This window comes from Sciurus vulgaris (assembly GCF_902686455.1).
Source record: "Sciurus vulgaris genome assembly, chromosome: 8".
Taxonomy (NCBI): Eukaryota; Metazoa; Chordata; class Mammalia; order Rodentia; family Sciuridae; genus Sciurus; species Sciurus vulgaris.
Genome location: NC_136468.1, coordinates 146,197,259 through 146,222,524, shown reverse-complemented (window position 1 = coordinate 146,222,524; position 25,266 = coordinate 146,197,259). Strand labels below are relative to the sequence as shown.

Genomic DNA, 25,266 nt, shown 5'->3' with positions numbered 1-25,266 from the left:
TTGACATGGATTTTCCTCTAATGGAGGTCATGTTCTGGTGGGGGAAACCAGATGGTAAAAAGCAAAGAAATAAATAAGATGATTTCAGATAGTTAGAATAGCCATAAAGAAATTAAAACAGAGGCTGTGAGGGATGAAAATGGAGTAATGGGGATGGGAGGACAGCCCCAAATAAAAAGAGACCAGTTTTGTAAGAATGAGGGAAGAACATTCCAGGAGGAGGAAACAGCACCTACAAGTGTTTCTTTTTGGTTCTTGTGAAGGAAGAATTGTGCCAAATAGTCACTGCCATTTTGTAGCTGGATTTCAGTTAATGCTTTCATCTTGTCTGTGATCTTATTTTCTAGGTTTATTTCTGCGTCACATGATCTTGGCCTACAGTAAACTTTCTTTCAGTCAAGTGTTTAAACTGTACACTGCCCTTCAACAGTACTTCCAAAATGGTGAGAAAAAGACAGTGGAGGATACTGATATGGAACTGACGAGTAGAGAGGAAGGAGAAAGAAAAATGGAAAAAGAAGAACTTGATGTGTCTGTAAGGTAACTTGGGTTTTTCTCACAAGGATCCTTTTCCTGTGAAATAGTGTAGTGTCGAGTATATACGTCCTCATTGATTTAGAATTCATGTGCTGGCTATCCCCTTCAGATCCAGAAGGGCTGCATTAGTGGGCTCCTTTGCCTCTGTTTTGGGATTGACAGTGGGAGACACAGTAGGGAATTCCACAGGGCCAAGGAGAGTGAGGCCAGAGTATGGATTCACTGGCTTCCTCCTTTTGTGGTCATGGAGGCTGGCCATAGGGTAGTAGCTCTGTCAGGTGACCTTTTCTGCACTCTTGTGGGCATCTGGTAACTAGGAAGAGATCATCACAGGCCTGAAGTGTAAAGATACCCCATTGTTATCAGACCTGGGGACTCTGTTTTCCATATGGCTTCTCTTTCCCCTGCTCCTACTCTTGTAAGTCGTCCCTTGTTAAATTCTCCTCAAATTATCCAATTTAAATGTGCTTTTTCTTTGCTGGGAGGCCCTGACTGGTAGCATTCTTTATATCAACGTGAGTTAACGGGGCTGAGTTTGTAGCTCAGTGGTCGTGTGCTTGCCTAGCATGTGTGAGACCCTTGGTTCAATCCTCAACACCACCTAAATATAAGTAAATAAAGGTATGGAAAAAAAAAGTGAATTAACAATTGATAATTTAGTGAAATTTTATTGAATGCCTCCTAAGGTCTAGGCATTGGGGAAGTGGTATCACTGCTCACCTAATCCTTCAGGCTTGAAACTAGGGGTGTCTTTGGTTCCTACCTCTTCTTCACCCTGAAATTCAGTCCCTCTGCAGGTCCACTCCGTTCTTCCTTCCCATCATGGTCTGATCATCTGCATGTCTCTTCTCCACCAACGCCCTGAGAGTCAAGCTCCACATCTGTCCTGCATGTCCTCACTGTCTCTTGTCTCCCTACGGTCCATCCTTCATGCAGTCCCAGGGAACCTGTGAGAAGGTGAATCAGGCCATTGCACTCTTCTGCCCCAAACCCTTCATTGGCTGTCCTTGGAATTCAGACAGAAATACAAGCTTACCTTGGCTTCAGGGCCTGCCTGACCTGAACTCAGGCTTCTTTGATCTCTTTCTCTTTGTTCTCCCCCTCACACTCAGCAGTCTGACTGGCTTTCTTTTGCTTTCTGCAGTGCTCCAGACCAATCTGTCACAGGTTTCCTGGAATGTTCTTCCTTGGTTTTTTACCTAGTTTGTTCATTTTACCATTCAGCCTAGATGTCCTCACACAGGCCTCCCTTGAGGAGGTATGAGTCTCCCCCAGCCTAAATACTCTCAGCATTACTTCCTTCATAGTTCTCATCACCAGATAGCCTTTTTTTTCCTTACTTGTTTAACTCTTTCTTCTGCCTTCTCACCCCTTGAGAGCTAAGATCCTTCTCTGTCTTGTTTTACCACATTTTCCCCAGTGCTTAGCATAGTGTCTCTACAATGCTTAGTGCAGTGTCTGTGAATATGTGGTGGATGGATGCAGCAGGGAATAAAAATTTATAGTCCATCGCCCACTCTGGTACTGACCCTGAAACATGTTTTTTATTGACTTCGTTCCCTTTGCTATCATACTTGCCCTCTCCCAGGTCACTGGCACCTGGGATCACCTTCCATATAAACTCCTGGTGCTTGGAGGTGAAGGCATTTATGTGTAGGTGCACACACGCCCACTCACAGAGGCATTCCCTGCTCTCAAGGAGCCTACAACTGTTGAGGAAGACTCCCGAGTAAACAGGTGGTTATAATGCAGTGTGGACAGAGCTGGGGATAGGGAGCCCCTCTTGCCCTACGTGGGCTGGCTAGCCCTGAGTGGCTGGGAGATGCTGTGTACAGAGAGGAGCACTTCAGCAGCGCTTCTTTTCCATCCCTGAGTGGCCTGTGTACAGGCATATGGTTTGTTCAGCATATGCTGGGACCAAGAAGAGAGTAATCCTAGTAAGTGCTTCTGAAAACTCATTCCTTCCCCGGTGCTTACAAGTGCTTCTTATAGTGGAAAGAGTGCAGCTTAGGGCTGAGTCTGGCTGAGGATTCACACCACTGGGTGTGAGTGCTGGCTTCTCTGCTTATTCTCTGTGAGATGCTGGGCAAATTACTCACCTTCTCTGTTCTTCAAATTCCTCATCTACAAAATGGGGCTCATACCTCAGAGAGGTGTTTTAAAAATTTAATTTATATTAAGTATTTAAAACTACAGTTAGTAAATAGAAAATATTCAATAAATGTTAGCTATTATTATTCTAACTTCTTCTGTTAATTCCTCTAAGCAGTGCCTCTGCTGCAGTGTGACCCTTGTTCTGGCTACTTTGTTTGCTTAAAGTAAGAAAGTGTCACTTCTTGGGAAATATTAAAATTTAGACTTTTCTTATTTTGTTTTGACTTTTTCTTAATCTGATTTAATTAGTTGTTTGTTGGTCTTGGGACTCGAACACACGGGTGCTTTACCACTGAGCTCCGTCACCAGCCCTTTTTATTTTTGTTCTGAGACAGGGTCTCACTAAATTGTCCAGGCTGGCCTTGAACTTTAGCTCCTCCTACCTCTGTCTCCTGAGTTGATGGGATTACAGGTGTGTGCCCTGTGCTAATTTAATAAGGTTTAACTGCATCTTTTTTTTCCCCCCAACTTAAGAATTCATCAGGCTGGGGAGATAGCTCAGTCGGTAGAGTGCTTGCCTTGCAAGTACAAGGCCCTGGGTTCGATCCCCAGCACCGCAAAAACAAACAAACAAACAACAACAAAAAAAAATTTATGTACATATAATTCAGTGTATTTACTATCAAGATGCATGCTTTCAGAAAATATTGTTCCTTTAGTAAACTGAATTTCATCATGGAAATTAAGGAAATATATTATTTAAATATAAATCCAAGTATAACTCTTTGTCCCAAAACAGGACTTTTTAACTGTATGAGAAGGAAGATTTCAGTTTTTTCTTTCTGTGATTTTTTTTTGGGGTGGGGGTGGGGGTGGGGGGTTGAACCCAGGGCCTCGTGCATGCCAGCCAAGTGCTCTAACTCTGAACTGTATTCTCAGCCTTTTTGTGATCTTTTTTTAGGGCAGTGGGTACTGGGGATTGAACTCAGGCACATCCCCAGTCCTGTTTTTTTTTCCCCCACCGGGGAACTGGGGGTCAAACCCAGGACATTGAGAATGCAAGGCAGATGCTTTGCCACTGAGCTACATCCCAGCCCTTCCCAGTCCTATTTGTGTATTTTATTTAGAGATAGGGTCTCACTGTGTTGCTTATTAGCACCTTGCATTTTACTGAGGCTAACTTTGAACTCGAGATCCTCTGATCTCTACCTCCCAACCGCTTTCTGTGATCTTTTCTGATGTTTTATTGCATTATGAGAAGCCTTTTTTTTTCCTCCTTCCTTTCCTCTTAGAGTTCTTAGAGCTATTGGAGTGTTTTTAACACTCTTCAGGGAAATTATTTTTTTGCCTTAGAAGTTTGTATTCAAGTTAGAAAGGTGAAGAATATGCACATTAAGTAATTCTGCATAGCTTGCTGATCTCCCATCCCACAATGAAATTATTAAATTATTCTTTGAAAATAAGACCCCTCAGAGGGGAGGAAAAACAAACCACACACACACCAAAAAAAGAAAAAAGAAAATGAGAATCCAACTGTGTAGCAGTGAGGGGATAGTCAGTAAATGTCTAAATACAGTATCTTTTGAAAATCCAGTTACAGGAAGGACAGACTGAGAGTTAGCTTGCGTGCTTTGTGGGCTGCAGTTCTTGAGTCCTGTAGTAGAAGCACAGTCCTGTGGGATTACGCCGCACGAGCTGTCATAAAGTCTGGTAGGCTACAGGCTATTCCAGCCACCTCTTCTGTAGACTTTTCCCTTACAAGAACCTCACAAATGTAGGAATTCTCTAGTATTTCATCAGTGGTTTAATATCAGTCTCCCAAACTCATTAATTTATTCAACATAAATTTATTGAATGCTTCTTATATGCAAGGCACTGTGTTAGGTGCTGTGTGTCTGCAGAGAGAAGGAATTTCCTGTTCTCATGCAGTTAGGTAGGATTGGACAGATAATGGAGTATACATATGTAATTTCAGAGAGTGTCAATGCAGTAAAAAAATGAAATGGGAGATGGATATAGAGTGACAAGGGGTAGGGGTGCTGTTAGAGAGGACCTCTTAAGATTGGGAGCTAGGTGCCCCAACACAGGGACAAACTGGCGTGGCTGGAAGAGAGGACGGTGCAACCTGAACGTTGGAGATTTAGAGGTTTTTTTTTTGGGGGGGGGGCAGTACTGGGGAATGAACCCAGGACTGCTGTACCACTGAGCTACATCTGCAGTCCTTTTTATCTTTTACTTTGAGACAGGGTCTCACTAAGTTTTTTAGTGCCTTGCTAAATTAAATTGCTGAGGCTGGCTTTGAATTTAGGATCCTCCTGCCTCAGCCTCCCAAGTTGCTGGAATTACAGCCATGTGGCACCACACCTGACCTGATTTTTTTTTTTTTTTTTAAATACTTACATAATCCTGTACAGAGAAACATTTCTTCAGAGTCATGTTACAAAGGGGTATTTTTTCATACTTTGCTCTCTCAATATAAGATTATTTTATTTGTGCAAATATGGACTTTGAGTCCAGGTGTTTTTTGTTTTTTCAGAGCTGAGGATTGAAACCAGGGTCTTGTGCATAGTAGGCAAGTGCTCTCCCACTGAACTATGTCCCCAGTCCTGGAGTCCAGATTTATAATAATACACTTCTTGTTTATCAGTTTTATGTAATGTAAACTTCTAAATAAATGGTGATTTTTGGGACTGGGGTTGTGGCTCAGTGGCAGAGCGCTTGCCTAGCATGTGTGAGGCACTGGGTTTGATTCTCAGCACTGCATATAAATAAATGAATAAAATAAAGGTCCATCAATATCTAAAAAATATTTTTAAAAAATGGTGATTTCTGAGGAAAAGCCTTTTTCATTCTCTTTCTAGCAAGGAGTTATAAACTCTTCATTTATTTATTCATTTCCCAAACATTGAGTGCCTGACGTTTGCTGAGGCACTGGGTCTGCTGGGTGCTTGCCTACAGTGCAGGTGAGGAACAGCTGTGGTGGTGACGCGTAGGTTCCATGGTGGGCATCACCAGGAGAGGTGGCAGCTCAAATGAGGCACGTTGGAAAAAATTCTTGGAGGATGTGATGTTTGAGTAGTCCTGAATGGTGGATGGTGACCAAGTCCAACAGTGGTTGGGAAAGGGGCACTGAGGCCGAGGAGGCAGTGGAAGCATCTTGTTGGATTGGGGTGCATGAGGGCTGGAATGTTGGGAAAGGGAAGAGGCAGGACCTCTCCCAGTGCCCCGCTCCTGCCTGATGCAGCTTCATTTTGGAAGGTAATGGAATTTTCCTGAAAGATCTTATATCACAGGTGGCATGATAGATTCACTTTTTAGGAAGGAAGCTGTATAGAATTTACATCTGAATTTCTATATGATTATCTTATACAAATTTTGGCAAGTCATTCAACATCACATTTTTTTTCCAATACATTTTTATTGTAAAATACACCTGGCATAAAACTTGTCATCTTAACCATCTTAAAAGTTGTATAACCATCACCAACGTCCATTTCCATAATTTGGATTTTTGGTGCTGGGTGTTGAACCCTGGGCCTTATGCATGCTATACTTATAACTTCCATAACTCTTTTCATAAAACCTATACTTATTAAATAATAACCCTCAATTCCACCCTCAAATCCCTGGGAACTACCATTCTTTTTTTTTTTTTTTTTTTTTTGGGTGCTGGGTATTGAACCCAGGGCAAGCACTCTACCAACTGAGCTATCTCCCCAGCCCCATGGGAACTACCATTCTGCTATTATTTTGATGATCCTAAGTACCTCATGTAAATGAAATCATACAGTATTGGTCTTTTCGTGATTGATTTATTTCATTTATCAAAATATCCTTAAGATATTAAGATATTGTTGAGGCACATGCCAGAATTCTCTTTTTAAGGTTGAATAGCATTTTATTGTATGTATGTATTGCATTTTGTTTATCTGTTTGTCTGTCATTGATATTTGGGTTGCCTCCATGTTTTGACGGTAGTGAATAATGCCATTGTGAGCATGGGTGTGCAAATGTCTGCTTTGAGTCCCTCCTTTCAGTTCTTTTGGGTATATACCTGGAAGTGGAATTGCTGGATCATATGGCCGTTACATGTCTGAGAAGACTAAATTATTTTAAAGTTTTTGAACTCTTTTTATGCAAGAATCTGTGTGACTCTGTGTTATCCTTTTTGCTCTTGTTTAATTTTTTACTATTTTTTTTTATTTTCCAGAGAAGAAGAGGTATCTTGCAGTGGGCCTCTATCTCAAAAACAAGCAGAATTTTTTCTTTCTCAGCAGGTATGTTAATTCTGTAAATTAACATGAACTTAAAAAATTTTTGTGACATTCTGTGTCGTGGCATATGCCTGTGATGTTGGTAGGTTTATCCTTGACTGTGGTCTTACCTTTTCCACTAACAGTGTAGTTGTAGCTGTGTCCCTTCTTTCTGTGATTTTATTTTTCTATTAACATTATATTGCAGATTCCTCTAGTAATGGTTTGGGACTAACAGCCCAGAAACAAATGAGTTAGAAGACTGCTTCCCTTCTCCCAACATTTATTTATTTTGTTTTATTTTTTTATTTTTAGTTGTTGGTGGACCTTTATTTATTTATTTATATGTGGTGCTGAGAATCAAATCCAGTGCCTCACACGTGCCAGGCAAGTGCTTTACCACTGAGCCACAACCCCAGTCCAACGAACATTTATTTTTTATGGACATTTTCCTATATAAAGAAAAGTAAAAAAAGCATTATATGATAAATACCCATAAGCCCTTCATCTTTATCCCACAGTTAATATTTGCTCTGTTTACCAAGTACCTACACATCCTCTAACCAGTTATAAATATCTAACCATCCTCTATTTGATTTCAATAAGATTTTATCTTTTATTTTATTATTATTATTATTATTTTTTATTTTTTTGCAGTATTAGGGATTGAATCCAGGAGTACTTTATCACTGAGCTACAGCCGCAGCACTATTTATTTATTTATTTATTTTATTTTATTTTATTTTATTTTTTTCAGTCCTGGTACACTAAGTTGACCACGCTGGCCTCAAACTTGTGACTCTCCTGCCTCAGCTTCCCAGATTGCTGGGGTTACAGGCCTATGCAGCCATACCCAGCTTTATCTTATTTTTTGATGTATTTCAGGTATATTTGCAGACATCAGTATATTTTAATACAAACATTTCTCTTTTTTTAAACATATCTTTTCATTTTTGTTTATTTACTTCTATGCTGATCAAACTCAGTGCCTCACATGTGCTAGATAAGCACTCTACCACTGAGCAACAACCCAGCCCAGAAATAAACATTTCTTGTTGCTCCTTTTGAGCCTCATGTTTTCATTTTCTTGGTAACATAAGCTGAATATTTTTTCTCCTGTTACTTTCAGTATAGAATTTTTATTTTATTTAAATTTTTTTTTTAGGTGTTGATGGAACTTTATTTTAGTCATTTATTTATTTATACAAATCCAGTGCCTCACACATGCTCAGCAAGTGCTTTACTACTGAGCCACAACCCCAGCCCCTAGAATTTTTATTTTTTGCCCTACTTTTCTAGCTTACCCCAGTTTTGTTAATTTCATTCTGGTTAGGTGCATTAGTACATGCCTGTAATCCCAGTGATTTGGGAGGCTGGGGCAGGAGGATGGCAAGTTTGAGGTCAACTTCAGCAATTTAGTGAGACCTTAAATGACTTAGTGAGACCCTGTCTCAGAATAAAGAATGAAAAGGTCTGGGGATATGGCTCAGTGGCAAAGCACTCATTCCCCCACCCCTCCTCAAAATTTTGTTTCTGCACAAAGATGTAACATTTAGATCTAGATAAAATTTATGTAGTCACTTCTGCAGATTAATTTCAGACAGATTAGAAAAGCCCCCTTGCACGATGGTTAACTCAGGAAAAAGTGCTCGTCAGTTGGATCCTCCCCTCACCCTCATGTCTCATTATATTACAGATGGATTAAAGAGTTAAATGTGAATACTTAAAGCTATAATTAGAATAGGAGGAACTACATATTAACTCTTAAGTGATCTGGGTGGGGAAAGACTTTCTAAACATAAAAGCTGTGGAAGAAAATAAGCAGATGATTTGCTTTTTCAGCATAAAAATTAAAAATGTCTGCCTGTCATAACATGTCCAAACAAAATTAGAAGACAAGCAAAAAATGTGAAAGCATTTACAATAAGTGTGAATGAAAGGGTTAATATTTTTACTTTAGAAACCATTTTCAAAGACTGTTTGATGATGAAACAGTTTAAAATATTATTTGGAGCTGGAGATACAGCTCAGTTGGTAGAGTGCTTGCCTTGCAAGCACAAGGCCCCATCTCCAGCACCACAAAAAAAAGAAAAAGAAAAAAAAAAATTATTTGGGCTGGGATTGTGGCTCAGTGATAGAACACTTGCCTAACATGTGTGAGCCACTGTGTTTGATTCTCAGCACTGCATATATATAAATAAAAATAAAGGTTCATCAACAATGAAAATATAAAAAAAGTTATTTTACAAACAGGAAGTAAAGTTATGTTATATTCTAATCTTGTTAAAAAATGTGTGTGCATGCACATCCACATATGCACACATAATCACATACAGATAAAAGGATAAAATGCATTAAAGTATTATTATTTTGGTGTGGTAGGATTGTAGATTTTTGTTTTCTTTACCTTTTCCATAGTTTTGGAAATTTCTACAAATGATATAATGAATTAAAAATAGAATGAGAAATTTTTACTACTTTTGGAAACATAGGTCTAGACAAAATTGGAATAAATTAGGCATTTAGTTTGAAACTAGTTTTCTACACATGTATTAGCTTTGCACCACTGTAATGAAGTACTTGATGCAGGCTACTTAGGAGGAAAAGAGAGGTTTATTTTTGTTCACAGTTCTGGATTTTCAAGTCCAAGATCAGGTGTCCTTATTGGTTTGGGCTTCTGGTGAGGGGAGCACATCATGGTAGGAATGTATGCTAGTGGTCACATCTTTCACCAGAAAACAGAGACTGAGGAAACAGACTGAGAGACCAGTATTCTACTGTCCTCTTCAAGGGCATGCCCTTGAATGACCTAAGTACCAGGCCTTGTCTCTTAAAGGCTCCCTGCAGCCCTGCCAACCTAGGGACCAAGGCTTTAACACATGAACATTCAACATCTGAACTATTGTAACTTGATTTGTTTAATTGTTATTGATATTACCCATATAAAACAACTGGGGGTGGGACGGGGCACTTGGGTACCACCGGGCACTTTGCAAGCAAGCACTGGAGTTAGAAGGATAAGCAAATGGGCTGGGGAGATAGCTCAGCTGGTAGAGTGCTTGCCTCGAAAGCACAAGGCCCTGAGTTCGATCCCCAGTACTGCAAAAAATAAAAAAAGAAGGATAAGCAAACACATTTGCATGCCTGGAAGGAGCTTACTCTCTGGGGAAGGTCAGACTGGCAATTTTAATGTGGTCTAGGTGCTACAGGAGGGGAAAGTGCAGAGGGCTTGTAAGATCTCACCGAGTCTAGAAAGTGATAGAAGCAGGTAGCTGAAGTCTAAATTGGGACCTGGAGGGTGAGCTGGACATGGGCAAGGTTGGCTAGGCCTGGGAGGGGTGTGCAGATAGGGAGTGGTTTTCAGGAGACTTGGTGTTTTGAGGAGAGGAGGCAGACTTGTGGATGGTGAGGATGAGAATGTGTTCCAGTCAGTGCCTGGAGTGAGGGCTGAGGAGACCAGGGCTGGACCTCAAGGGCTCTCTGGAAAAAAAAATCATCAGGTGATGCTGGTTAGTATGTATTTTCATGTTTCATGTTTATTAACTGTATCTTTTTACTGAGTTGACATTTTTAAATTTCAGGCTTCTTTGTTAAAGAATGATGAAACTAAAGCCCTCACTCCAGCTTCCTTGCAGAAAGAATTAAACAACTTGTTGAAATTTAATCCCGATTTTGCTGAAGCGGTGAGTCTTTTCTGGAATTTGTTGCTGTGTTGGAAGAAGGTCAAGGCTGTTTGGGGTATTAAATAGCCACACAAATGAGGATCAATCTTAATATTGGCCTACGTTTTTGAAAGAAATGTTGGCAAGAAACAGCACCAGTTGCAGAGCTCCTTCACCCTGCCCCTAGCTGTAGGGCATTGCTTAGCTTTTGATGTTCTCTCATTCATCATTCCGATGATGTGAGCTTTGGACAGATGATAGATAGACTGATTAAAAAAAAAAAAAAAAAAAAAGAAAAGGTTTTGGGACTGAAAAACTGTTTTCCTCAACATTTTTTTGTTGTTGTTCTTGTTATTTGTTTGTTACTAGGGACTGAATCCAGGGGTGCTAGCCACTAAGCTATATCCCCAGCCTTTTTTATTTTTTATTTTGAGACAGGGTCTTGCTAAGTTGCTTAGGGCCTCACTAAGTTGCTGGGTCTGGCCTTGAACTTGTGATCCTCCTACTTTAGCCTTCTGAGTTGCGGGAATTGTAGGCACACACCACATCATCATTTTTTATCACCCCCTCAGTACTAGGGATTGAACCCAGGGGTGCTCTACCACTGAGCTACATCCCAGCCCTTTTTATTTTATTTTGAGACAGTCTTGTTGAATGCCCAGACTGGCCTCAATCTTGTGATCCTCCTGCCTCAGCCCCCCAAGTTGCTGGGATTACAGGCATGCACCACCATACCCAGCTGGTTTTTTTATTCTTAAATTTCCAGTAGTTTAATTCCTTAGGATTTTTAACTCGGAAAACTTTTCTTAGTGATATCTGGGTATGACATCAGAGTATTTAATGTGTGGAAATATGCCCATTTTGTTGTAAATTAGCAACAAGGTTGATTCAGTAAATGAAAGTAACTTTAATTACAGTAATTCACTGTGTTTTAACTTGGGTATTTAGAAAAATTAATTTTATACCTTGCAATGAATTCAGGTTTCAAGATATTTAGATTTGAGCTCACAGTGTGCTTCAATACCTGAAGTTGGTGAGACCTGCTGCTCTTGGGTATTATGGATCCTAATGCAACCAGAGGCTTAATGGATGTGTATTTAGGATAAAACTGGCACAAATACTAATATAATTCCCCATTTTCATTTGTTTACTCCCTTTGGGGCAACTGCACTAGGTCCTATAGGGAAAAGATTAAGCTAAACCTTGACTTTTCTCAAGGGTAGGGGAGATAAAGGTGTCCAACCAGTGGTATTCTCCACTGTAGTCTTGCACCCGAGGAAGAGGAACTTTTAAAAATACATGGATTATTTCGTGTTTTAGCATTACCTCAGCTACTTGAACAACCTCCGCGTCCAGGATGTTTTCAGCTCAACACACAGCCTCCTTCATTATTTTGACCGCCTGATTCTCACTGGAGCTGAAAGTAAGAGTAACGGGGAAGAGGGCTATGGCCGGAGCTTGAGATATGCTGCTCTGAACCTGGCTGCCCTGCACTGCCGCTTCGGTCACTAGTAAGTTTATAGATTTTTGTCCATGTAGACATTGAAAAAAAAATCTCAAACGTTGAGATGTGCTTTAAAAAATAAGGAGAAAGAATGTCTTCAACTTAATTTAACTTTTCACTGACTTCAGAGTGAATGGACCCTGTACCTGAGTAGTCTGCCCCCTGGTGTCACTATTTAGCATTACTCTCTTAGTGTCCAGCCTCTGGATTCATTACTTCTGAGAACAGCACAGCCATTCAGTGAAAAGGAAATTAGGTAATTAGACCAGAAATCCCCAGAAGGGATTTTTGGAAGTAATAATGGGCTTTAAAAGCTATTTTTAGTATTTTAAAAGTGAAAAGGAAGTTTTTCCTCTATTGGATGGAAGACTGCACATGCTTGCTCAAAGCGACATGTTTGCTTCAAGTGGAGTCCAGGTAACCAGTAAGGTGACATTGGTTGTTTTCCTTACTAAGCTATATCTGTATTTTTTGTGTGTGTGTGTGTGTGATGCTGGGGATTGAACCCAGGGCCTTGTGCTTACAAGGTAAGCACTCTACCAACTGAGCTATATCCCCAGCCCTATATCTGTATTTTTAATGAATAAAAATAGGAAAACCGATTATCATTTAGTAAATAGAGTTAGATAGATTTTAATAACTTTCAAAACACAGAGGCTATATTGGAAATGAGGAAATAACGTGAATAATGATGAAGGAAATTATTAATTGAATGAGTTATCTTGTCCCCAACCCCTCACCCTGTGTTTTTTTACCATTTAAGAAAACTATCATCTCTGCTATAGGCATCTTTGATTTGAGACTCTAGGGTATGTTAATAGAAGAACGGTATCCAAAGTTAAAGAATTGAAATTTACGTGTGGGCCAGGAGGTACGCAGGGAATTGTTAATTTCTGGTTAGGTTTTATTTATGTTATTTTGTGGTACTGGGGATTGAACCCAGGGCACTCTCCCACTGTGCTACATCCCTGAGACTTTCAGTTTTTAAATTTTGAGATAGGGTCTTGCTGAATTTCCCAGACTGGCCTCAGACTTGGAATCCTCCTGTCTCAGCCTGGGATTACGGACATACACCACCATGTCCTGCCTGGTTGTCAGGTTTTAAAAGAGATGTAGACAAGCTGGAGCTTGTATGGGGGACAGTCTTAGGGTGTTGAGACATTTAAAGCCAGGACACATGAAATATGTGGGAAAGATGTGAGAACATTTAGCCTGGAGAAAATGTTAGCCAAGCATCTGTTAACATCTTCAGGTGGTGAAAGGTCTTGTGAAAAGACTTGAATTGACTGAGGATATGACTGCCAGATAAGGTTGAGAGCTGATAAGTGCAAGTTAAGGGCCTCGTGCTTCATTTTAATGTAGAAGTGCCAGGCACCATGGTGCATACCTGTGATTCCAGCTATTTGAGAGGCTGAGTGAGACCCTGACTCAAAATAAAATACATGAAAGGACTGGGGATGTAGCTCAGTGGTTGAGTACTTTCCTACCATGTGTGAGGCACTGGTTTTAGCCCCCGGTATGGAAGTGTGGGGCAAATTTCTCTGTATAGAACTTTCTGAGAAAGGTTTTAAAGGTGTACTCAGGCCTAGGCCAGGAATGTCATCGAGGGAATTCAAATAGCAGATTGATACCTGCAAATGTTTAAGGATACTCCAAACTCCACGATTTTGTGATATTCCATAATATTTTATAATAACTAATTTTTCTTTCCTTTTTTTTTTGGCACGGTACTGGGGATTGAACCCAGGGCCTTGTGCTTGTGAGGCAAGCACTCTACCAACTGAGTTATATCCCTAGCCCAGTAACTAATTTTTCTTTGCCTAGGTTTTTTTTTTTTTTTTTTTTTAAGTTGTAGATGGACAGGATACCTTTACTTTATTTTTATGTGATACTAAGGATCAAACCCAGTGTCTCACAAGTGAGAGGCAAATGCTCTATCACTGAGCTACAACCCTGGCCCTATTCATTTTATTTTTATGTAGTGCTGAGGTTTGAACCCAATACCTAACCCATCTAAGGCAAGCGCTCCACCACTAAGTTTCAACCCCCACCCCTATCTGCCTAGCTTTAATAACCTCTTGATCAAGGTCTTTTTTTTTTTTTTTTTTTTTTTTTTTGTGGTGTTGAGGATAGAACCCCTAGGGTCTTATATATGCTAGGCACACCTTCTACCACTGAGGTATATCCCTGGCATCAAGGGCCTTTCATTACTTTATGTGTTCATAAGTAATAGTAATACCATTTATAATATTTACTAATAACTTCTTTCTTGGTTTCGTTTTTTGTTGCCAGGGGGAGGCTTCTAGAGATTGAACCCAGGGGCATGTAACCACTGAGCCACATCCCCAGCCCTTTTTCTTTTTTCTTTTGAGAAGGTCTCACTAAATTGCTAAGGGCTGCACTAAGTTGCTAAGGCTGACCTCAAACTTATGATCCTCCTTCCTTAGCCTCCCAAGCTGCTGGGATTATAGACAAGTTCCACTACACTTGGTACCGATAACTTAATATTTCTGTGTTAAAAACTGCTTTCCTGCCAGGTGCACACCTGTAATCCCAGTGACTTAGGAGATTCAAGCAGGAAGATTGCAAATTGAAGACTGGCAGAGACCCTCAGCAATTTAGTAAGATCTTGTCTCAACAGAAAAAGGGGCTGGGAATGTAGCTCAGCTGTAAATCATCTCTGAGTTCAAGCCAAACATTATCCAAAAGTAAATAAATAAATAAAGCTTTTCCTAGTGTTTAGAAATTTGTATTCAGCCTCTGGGATACAAATAATCTTTTGGTCTGCATAATTTCTTTGTGTTCACAATATTGTCAGTGGATAGACAGCGGATGACTTCAGATGAGGAAAGGTTTTTATTGATGTGTCTATTCTTATTATCAATTTGCTCAGCTCCAGTCATCTTTTTTTTTTTTTTTTTTTAAACCAGTCCTGTATCTGTGGGCCTGTGTGAATCTGTCACTTGGCTGAAAGAATCTTGGGAATTTCGTGAAAATCTTGGTCTTTGTGGAGCATCTGCCATGTACTAGGGCTGTTTCAGCTGCTAGGGACACAGAAGAGATAAACTGGTCGTGGAGCTTATCATGGAGGAGATGGACACTATACACAGTCAAGTAGCAGCTCAGATCAGCTCAACCTGACCTCTGCTAACCTAATATTGGAACTAGACTTAAAGGACTTATGGGAGTCGAGTGAGCTGTGGTGGAGATAGTGTTCATGCGAGTGAGAAGAGCCTGTGTAAAGGCCCTGAGGCAGGGTTTATGTGGCACATTTGAGGAGCAAGCAGTGTGGTTGGAGTCCTGTAAGTGAGAAGAAGGGGAAAATGGCTAGGGAGGTGGCAGAATCAGAGCAGTTAGAGTCCTGGAGGCCAAGAAAGGACTTTGGCTTTAAGGAAGCCATTGTTTAGAGGCTACAAACTTGTCTGCTCTGGCATTTGGAAAACAGCAGATGCTTCATCCGTTTCAGATATTATAACCAATTTGCCTCTTCTCTTTTACTGAAAACTCTTTTTAGGATTTCTTGATTAACAGCAATGGAAAACTAAAAGATCCCTTTAGGATTTGTCTGACTTTCCTGACATTTCTGTTGTTAATCTGCATTTTCTTCCTCTCTTGGAAAAAAAAAAAATCATCTCTTCTTAGTTCTGTTTTAGCATACTCTCTGTACAGTTTCTCTTAAAGTCCTTTTTTCCCTGAGCATAACATTATTTGATCATCAATTTTCTGTGAAGTTAAATCAACTGATATTTGTTAAGGACTAATGTGTAGTTATCCTTCTTGACCTTAAGTAGCTTATGTTCTAGAGCAACAATAAAGAGGATTTATAAGAAATACAAAATAGGTAAAATGTGTCTGGTTTCCAATTTTTTTGAGACAGGGTCTCCATAAGTTTCCTCTGTTGGCCTTGAATTTGCAATCTTCCTGCCTTAGCTGGGATTTTGTGCAAGGCCCCTGCCCTGACTTGGTTTCTTTATTTGAACAAACAATTATTGAGGAAAAAAATCAGCACTACCCAATTAAAATTATTTGTGTGAGGTTATTGCTAATGTTGAAAGAAAAGACATTGTGTAAGTCTTTCCTTAAGTAAGTGACAACCAAGAATTTCTGGTTCTGTTTTTAGATCTTCAGTGGCCCAGTGTTTGTAAAGCTTCGCCATTGGGAAACCCAAAATTTAAGAGTGACTTTTGCCATTCAGAGGTTTATAAAGTAATAAATGAAATAAAATTAACACAGGTTTAGCAAATAGAAGACAGTACACAGTAGTATTTAATGAAACATTGCAAAGTGAAGGTACAACTAGAATTTCTGAGGGTGTTTCCAGAAGTAAGCATTCAGCAGGGCTGAGAATAGCTGGCTGGACTCCACAGAAACTGAGAGGTTGGAGGAGAAGTCAGATTTGGCAGGGAGGCACATAAGCAGGAAACAGAATCTTAGAAGTGGGAATCCTCAAAATACTTTTAAAAACTAGTTTTTAAAAAATAAAGCAACAAATGTATATAGTTTTTTAAAAAATCAAATAATGCAGAAAGCAATGAAGTGAAAAGGAAAATATCACCCCTCCCTTTGCCTCTCCCCTCAGTGGCTGACCACTGAAATTAACATCTTAGAGACAATTCATTCCCTTTTTAGTAGACATTCACTTTAGAAGGCACATGATGTGTATCTCTGTAGTTGGAATTTCCTACTGCAGAGGTTGGGGCACACCTCCGAGAACCAACCATAAATAGTTACAAACCTCTGGCCCAGAGTCCTGCTCTCCGATGACTTGTATATAGATGACTTCCTGCTACCATTGTTTGCTCATGTTTGTAATTGTTAATGGTTATTAATGTTTAGTCTGTCATTAGTCAACAGGCAGAGCTCGCCCTGCAGGAGGCAATTAGGATTGCCCAGGAGTCCAACGATCACGTGTGTCTCCAGCACTGTTTGGTGAGGCCGTCCTCTGGTCTTGGGATTTTGCTCATGGGTCGAGGTGGCCTTCCAAAGGCCTCATTTGAACCAAGTTGTTTTGCGTTTGGAGCAAAGGTCTTCAGCAATGAAGGGAAACTACTTAGGTGGTGGTGGGAGGTTCAGAAAGGGCAACCCATGTTTGTTTACCTTTCTCGATTCATGATATCTGTTTCTGCTTTGGGCGCATTTCCTGTCTACAAATTTTAATGCAATTTACTATGATAGTAAACATTAACTATCACATTTAATGTTGGCATTAACAAAAAGATGTATGCTACACCTAGTAACTGCATGAGAAATTTCTCTAAAAACAATCACAAAGTACAACTGGGACACAGAAGTCATTTGAGGATCACCTTTGAATCTCATTTCTCAAAGACTGCATGGGTGCTTTGTCCTTTTCTCTGAAACACCTGCCACTCAGCTACTGTCAGAGGAAGCTTTGGCTTGTTTATTTCAGTCTGCTTTTAACATGATTGATAGATTTCATTTAGGTTCATAATTTGTGAGAGTATTTTAGAGGGGTTATTTTTCCCTTTTTAATTCTTTTGGCCACATTGATATTTCACTAGAACATTAGCCATGTTATGATATAATTTGGTGATTGTCTCTTGCCAGAGCTGGCTTTATGTGCTGGGGCAGAAGAGATCCGATAGCTATGTTCTGCTGGAGCATTCTGTGAAGAAAGCAGTACATTTTGGGTTACCGGTAAGGCTCATCTTTCTGTGAGATTGTTTAAATAAGTGGCGTTGCGCCTTTGTCTCTCTTCCCACCCACCTTTTGTCATGAACCAGTGATAGGGTTAGGATGGGTATTATGGCGTATGGTTTTATTCTTGGTAGTTTTCTGCAACTTTATTAACCAAACTACTAAATTCTGTTTGGTAGGTTTCTCTCTGTTCCCTTTATTAACAACATCTGTGGAAGCTCTATCGATTTGTTAAGAGATCTTTGTTTAGTTTATTGAGCAACATTTACTTAGTACCTAGACACTTAGAAAAATTTTTAGGAAAGGTGTTTTTTAGTGGTGCTGGGGATCAAATGAGGGCCTCACAAGTGCTAGGCAAGCACTACCAGTACCAGCCAAGGAAGCTTATTTTTAAACCAGGGATTGGCAAACTTCACAGCCTCTGGGCCAAATATGGTGCTCTGCCTGCTTATGTATTGCCTTCAAGTTAAGAATGGGTTTTGCATTTTTAAATGGTTGGGGAGGAGGGGCGAAATAAGTATGCAAGAGAAACCAAATATGGCCTGCGAAACTTAAATTATTTGCTTTCTAATCCTTTAGAACAAGTTTGCTCATCCTTGTTTTAAACCATAAACAAAGCCAGGAACCAGTAAACCTGTTAGGCAGATTTGTCCTTTCTCATTTTGAGTGACAGGGAAGGACCTGAGTTATAGTCCTCAGTGACCTATACTGAGGGCATAGTCTGTGTCCAGGAAGTAGTAATGACTGAGTTGAGATTATTGCTTAAAGAACCTCATTCTGTCTCAGAAACATTTACCAAACACCGGATCATAAGAAGTAGGACTGCTTCAGCATCTGTCTTAGAGTTTGCAGCAATCTTCAGTAAAAATGAAAGCCATTATGTACAGTGATTTAGCGTACATGCTTGTTAAATCTGTAAATCGTCCATGTGATTTACTTCTGAGAAAGGAAACTTACATGGAAGAAAGGAAGTGGCTCCTTGAAATAAATGATAGATTTCTTAAGTACAATTTTTGCTATGGATTTAAGCTGACTCTTTCTAGTTGAGCTTTCATCCCTGAAGATTATACCAGAAGTTAATGAGAAGATAATTTGTTGCTCTTGATAGGCATCCTCTTTTGATCTCCTATAACCTAATGTGCCTGGCACTGTTTGACATATTATTTCATTGTAATCCTTACAACAATTCTTTATGATAGGTTTGATGCCCATTTTACAGATGAGGAAGCTGAGGCTTAGCTAAGAAGCTAAGTGACTGGCCCTAAGTCACACAGTAAGTAGCAGAGGCAGTGATTAAGTCCAGGTTCACCTAATGCCAAAGCCCTGGCTCTTTCCCATGTATCCTCTGCTTCTTTTCCAGCCCTAGTTTTTCAGCAACACATCTCACATGGGTCAGGGTTAAGGTCAGGTTGTAGGTACTTTCCTTTTAAGTAGAGCTGTCACTGTGCATGTGCTGAAATGTGAAATCCACCACATTTCTGAAGAGCAAAGCAAATTCTGTCATGTAATCTCTATCTTGGGTCGTGGGTATATCTGTCCCCTTAGTACCTCGCCTCCCTGGGAATACAGTCCCTTGTTCAACAGAGAGCTTTTGCTGGGAAGACGGCCAACAAACTGATGGATGCCCTAAAGGACTCTGACCTCCTGCACTGGAAACACAGCCTGTCGGAGCTCATCGATATCAGCATCGCCCAGAAAACGGCCATCTGGAGACTCTATGGCCGCAGGTAGGTCTTTAGGCATACTGCCAGGACCATGGCGGTGTGAATCCTTTAGTAGGAGCTAGCTCACTGGTTCTGTGAAAGGCCAGACATACAAGGTTTTCTTTTTCTTTTTCTTTTTTTTTTTTTTTAAAACCACCTTTGGAAGCTGTTTATGTAAGGGATTAGATAAAATGCTTTAAAACATTTTGTAGTTTGCACGACCTCTGCAAAGTTTTTTCCCCATGCACGTTATTTGCTCTTGCCATCTGCTCTGTGAATAACTGGTGGGTGATCTCCATTGTGGTTTGCACATCTGATCTGCCCAAGATCACAAATGTAGTTGACCAGTGTCTCAAACACAGGTCCTCTGATCCCAAGCACTATGCTCCTTTGCTTTGAGACAAAAGCCTCTCTTCCAGTTCGCAGGTTGCATGGCCTTCCTTCCTCAAGTTGAGCATCCTCCATTCCCCGCAGCTGTTGTGTAGAGAAAGTTGTTTTTCTGTTACTCAAGGTGTTTTCTCTGGACTGTTTCTAGCCTCATGTTTCCTTTTCCACTTAGCCACCTTTAGCTTGGAAGTAAACTTCTGAAGTAGATTGTAACCCTGGAGCCCTGTCACTAGTTCACCTCTTACCTAGACAATCTGCTGTTTCTAGGAATTCAGTGATGAAAGGAAGTGCCTCTTTTACCAGTCTTGTTTTTGTATTTCAGATAATTTTTTGGCACGGCGTGCTCTGAAACAGCTGCCGACACTGGCCACTGCTTGCATTGCCAGAGCAGCCGGTGCCAGGATGGCATCGGGTCTGCATTTACCCGTGAAACCTAATTAGCATTCTGTGACCTCAGGGGAAATCGAGGGTGGGGAGGTAGGGGGTGGGGGATCAGGGAACTTGGAGCTCCCAGCTCTGCTGTAACCACTCCATGTTTCCTTGGGGGCCTCACATCCAGGATGCTTTTCTGCTCTCCTTGACCTGAGGGCAGGAGAGTTGGTGTTGGGAGGTAGCTGCTTCTACATGGCCTGAGCCTGCAGAGGGATTAATTTCCTTGCGTTTCTACTCAAGATAACTGTAGGTTATGGCCACGGGGTAGTCTGGGTCTGCTGTCTGAAGGGACGTCCTGTTCCCTCTCCTCACCCAGCACTATGGCGCTGCAGCAAGCCCAGATGTTGCTGAGCATGAACAGCCTGGAGTCAGTGAATTCAGGAGTGCAGCAGAACAACACGGAGTCCTTTGCTGTCGCGCTCTGCCACCTTGCAGAGCTGCATGCAGAGCAGGTAGGCAGGTTGTGTTAGCCTTCTGTCTCTGTGACAAAATACCTGAGATAATCAACTTAAAAGGAGGAAAGATTTATTTTGGCTCATGGCTTCAGAGGTTAAGACTGGGGTTGTGGCTCAGTGGTAGCTTGCTTGCCTAGTGTGTGGGGGGCACTGGGTTCAATCCTTAGCACCACATAAAAATAAGCAAGTAAAATAAAGGTATCATGTCTATCTACAACTAAAAAATCTATTTAAAAAAATAGAATAAAAAGGAATCATTGAAATGTGAAATACAGGTGTGTGTTTATATGAAAGGGGAGAATACCTAATGTATAGCTAAAATGTCAATAGCTAATGTTTGTTCACATTTGTTCTGTGCCAGGCCTGTGCTTTGTTCTTTTATGTGTGGGTTGTGTTACAGAATCCTTCCAGTAGCTTCACGAAGTGAAGCTGTTTCACAGAACAAGAAACTGAGGTCTACAGCCACTCCACTACTAGTATGTGTCAGTCTGCTCTCCAGTCAAGTCTGGTTGCCCCAAAGAAAAGTGGTGGGAATTAGACATAACCTTGACTTACAGCCCAAATGATTTTACTTGATTCTTTTTAAAGGGGACGGATTAAAGCATCTCTCATGCTGTGCTAGCAAATTTCCCTTTGGTGAAATGTTTTTTGGAGGGAAAGAAAGAGATCAGGGAAGCTTTCTTTCTCACTGAACGTACCGTGTCTATAAGCACATTTCCATGATCACATTCTTTTTCTTCATAGTTTTGTGGTGTCTGTTATTGTTCAATTGTATCATAATGCTCAGTATTCCCTCATCTGCAACATACAGGTCTCAGGGTGGTTTCCACCCTTTCCAGAAGTCTAGAAAACCTTCCCCTCTACTGAACCTATTTGAGCATTTTACAGTCCTTTTAGTAACTGGGCTCTGGCTCTTGGGTGCCACTGTGCCCCTGGGCTGCCTCCTTCCTGTTTCTGGGGACACATCTCAGGCATTCCCAGGTCAAAAGAGCACAGACCAGCTGTGCTTGCTCTTCATTTTTCCTCAAGAGTGTTGCATGTCCACCTCTTGTTTTTTCCCTCTTAATGGCATTGGAACTTTCAGTACCACTCTTTTTCTCTCTGTGTCCTGGTTAAGTGGAGCATTTGGTAATGAAGGAGTTAGTGAACACTCAGGTGTTTGGAGTGAGCCTCCTGTGACTTTTCCCACAGCTTTATTGAGAAACAGTTCACATGCCACTTAATTTACCTTGAAAGTGTTGTTTCAGGACAGTCCTTTTCTTCCCTTCCTCTGCCTGCCTTAGAGTTTTCTAGTTTTAGAATGTCAAGCATGTGAGTATGCTCCCTGGGTTGATGATGACTGCCACATCTTGAGTTACACAGGTTAGATTTGCACCTGTGAAATTAAGCTTGGCCTACAGTGGAGGAAGCAGCTTTATGATGAGTCTCTGTTTTGTTTCCTTTGTCTGCTTTTCAAGCTCATCTCCAAATAAACTGCATGCTGCACTGTGTTGTGGTGTGGCAGTGCTTGGGTGGAACCTTGGGTGAACCTCTGAACTGCTTTTGGAGCTCCTTACTGCCACCCAGAGCGAGTGGAGTGTGTTCTTTTTCTAAGGTTGTCAGCCCCCTTTGTTTTCTCTGAGCAATTTCTGGGTCCTCTCAGCCTTGGGAGTAGCAGGGTACAGTGGGAATGTTTTGGTTGTACAGTGCAGGGCATCTCTGCTTGACCTGAAGTGGATAGCCCACCTCTAGACCCTTAGCTCCTTGTGGCAGTCATGAAAATAACTGGTGAGGCTGGCCGATTAAGACCAGCCTCCTGGCATACCTGTCATCCCAGCCACTTGGGAGGCTAAGACAGGAGGGTCACGAGTTCAAGGCCAGTCTGGACAACTTAGTGAGACCTTGTGTCAAAATAAAAATGGTTGGGGTTGTAGCTCAGTGGGAGAGCAGTCCTGGTTCAATCCCCAGTACTGCCAAAATGTACAAGCAAAAGGTTGGCCGGTTAAAATCAAAAGAACATAAAAATTAACATAAAATGAATCTTTTCAGTGTAATTTCCACTTGTAGAGAGTGCATTACCTAATAAGAGTTGGACCAAATTCAAAAGCTTTGGGGTTGATAGTATATGAGTATAAAAAAGATAAGTAGTATTCACAGAAAAAGCATAAATGGCCAAAAATCAGTTTCAACCTAGTTGTTGAAGAAATCAAACAGTGGAATAGTAGTTTTCAATATCAGATGAGCCAAGATGCAGAACTACGGGGGAAAAATTGAAGGGATAGTGTACTGGTACGGGAGCAGTACAGCCGTACAGCTCTAGAGGGTAATTGGTAACGTATCAACTTAAAATTCCCATCAGTCCTACTTCTCTGGTTTAATCCTAAGGAAATGATTGGACATAATGCATCAAGATATTCATTGTAGTATTTTTTAAATAGAAAAATTGAAAACAACCAAAATAGCTAAACCTAAGAGGTTATTTTGATGTACCATAAGTTATTTGCCTAATAAAATACTATGATAATACAGATATATGGACACTGGAAAGATTTATTTATTAAAAAAATATTGATATACATAATTGACAAAAATAACATATATAAGTATTTTGGGAATAGTTATGTACATAATATGTATAAACATAAAAGAAGCCTAGAAGGAGGTATGCCAAAACATTAACTGTGATTAGCTCTCTTGAAATTAAAAGAAACATGTCTTATATGTGTAATTTTTTAAAGTTTTTGGAAATGAACAAAATTCATTAGAACCTTTAAAAGAGTGGCCCTTTGAATATGCAGTTTGACATTCTGCCTAGAGTCTTCTCACTGGCTATGTCAAGAGTGAGGGATCACATGGACCTGCCTGTGGTGTGCAGATGTGATTTCAACATGGGTTGTGAGAGTCAAATCCTGTCCTTTGATTTTAGGGCTGTTTTGCCGCAGCTGCTGAAGTGTTAAAACACCTGAAGGAACGATTTCCACCTAATACACAGCATGCCCAGGTAACGACATGACCTTGCATGACATTGGATTTACTTTTGAAAACAGTGTTTTTTACCATAACAGAAAGCAGGATATTCTAGACTGTTCCCTCATAAAAATAATATTGGACTAAAAGGGAAATTGTCAAAGGACACATAAGGGATGATGTTATTTATTAGAACAAAGCTCAAAAAAATACAGATTCCCTGGTTTGGTGGTACAACCCAATAATCCCAGCACTGAGGCAGGAGGATTGAAAGTTTAAGGCCAGCCTGAACAATTTAGCAAGACCCTCTCTCAAAATAAAAAATACAACGGGCTGGGGATGTGGCTCAGTATATGAGGCCCTAGGTTCCATACCTAGTGCCACAAAACAAAGACCCAAAACACACAGGCTTACGCTGTGAGTATTTAAGGTATACATGACATAAAAGAATAGGAATAGGAATGGCAAACCCGGACCGAGTGCTTGCTGTGGAAAAAGTGAGAGGGAAATGGGGTTTGCAAAGGACTCCAATAAGATGTCACAGTACAGTTGAGGTTGTGGCTCAGAGGAAGAGCACTTTCCTGGCCTGTGCGAGGCACTGGGTTCCATCCTCAGCACCACATATAAATAAATAAATAAGTAAGTAAGTAAGTAAGTCACAAGGATTAGAAGTAAATAAAACACCGTGTGAGTCCGTAAAGTTGATTGGTGACACATATTTGTTAAATGTTTGTTGTTTTGTTCTTCAAGCTTTTGTGGAAGCTTGAAATATTATAACTTTTCTTTAATCTCAGAAAAGAATGTGTGTGAATTATTGGAAGGATATTAGCTATATAAGCCAAAATACTTTTATATCCCCATTGATAATAATGTTAACATTTGTCATTAATTTTTTTTCTTATTAGTTATGGATGCTATGTGATCAGAAAATACAATTTGACAGAGCAATGAATGATGGCAAATATCATTTGGCTGATTCACTTGTCACAGGAATCACAGCTCTTAATGGCATAGAAGGTGTATATAGGTAAGAAAGTTGGGAAATTCCAATCCTAGAACAAAATAATTTTTAAAGGGCTTAATTTTCCTGCATTTTTATTTGTTTTCTGTATGCATTGGCTTATTTTAGCGTAAGAAAACACTTCTTTACAGAAAGTAAAAAATTTCGATAAACAAAATGAAGAAAAAACAAATATGTCCCAGAGATAGTCACTAACATGTGATAACTATAAATCTAAACTTTTTTTTCTTGTGTTTTTGTGTGTGTGCGCATATACACACTTTTTTTTTTTGGGTGCTGGGGATCGAACCCAGAGCTTTGTGCTTGCAAGGCAAGCACTCTACCAACTGAGCTATTTCCCCAGCCCCTTTTTTTTCTTTCTTTTAACAGAAATTAAAATTGGCAGTTTTCCCTTTGGGAGGTTACAGTCTGAGGAAATACTCACTCCTGAAGTGGCTATAGTTAAAAAACACTTGGAAACATCAGCACAATCACTTGTATTTATTTTGAATCTGTTTCAGAAAAGCAGTTGTACTACAAGCTCAGAATCAAATGTCAGAGGCACACAAGCTTTTACAAAAATTGTTGACATACTGTCAGAAATTGAAGAATACAGAAATGGTGATCAGGTAAGG

At 40.3% G+C, this 25,266-nt stretch overlaps 1 protein-coding gene across 3 annotated transcripts in view; it reads left to right on the top strand.

Annotated features, from left to right (window-relative positions):
• ANAPC5 (anaphase promoting complex subunit 5) overlaps window positions 1–25,266 on the top strand; it is a 36,930-nt gene that overhangs the window by 4,435 nt on the left and 7,229 nt on the right. For 2 of the 3 annotated variants that reach the window (XM_079149526.1, XM_079149528.1), the window contains 11 exons: window positions 348–540; window positions 6,842–6,908; window positions 10,466–10,567; window positions 11,867–12,057; window positions 16,898–16,979; window positions 17,619–17,708; window positions 19,254–19,435; window positions 20,547–20,682; window positions 23,591–23,665; window positions 24,537–24,658; window positions 25,153–25,260. In XM_079149526.1, coding sequence (XP_079005652.1) covers window positions 348–540; window positions 6,842–6,908; window positions 10,466–10,567; window positions 11,867–12,057; window positions 16,898–16,979; window positions 17,619–17,708; window positions 19,254–19,435; window positions 20,547–20,682; window positions 23,591–23,665; window positions 24,537–24,658; window positions 25,153–25,260 — 1,348 coding nt within the window. The remainder of the gene's footprint in view (window positions 1–347; window positions 541–6,841; window positions 6,909–10,465; window positions 10,568–11,866; window positions 12,058–16,897; window positions 16,980–17,618; window positions 17,709–19,253; window positions 19,436–20,546; window positions 20,683–23,590; window positions 23,666–24,536; window positions 24,659–25,152; window positions 25,261–25,266) is intronic. The other variant, XM_079149527.1, reaches the window with a different exon arrangement.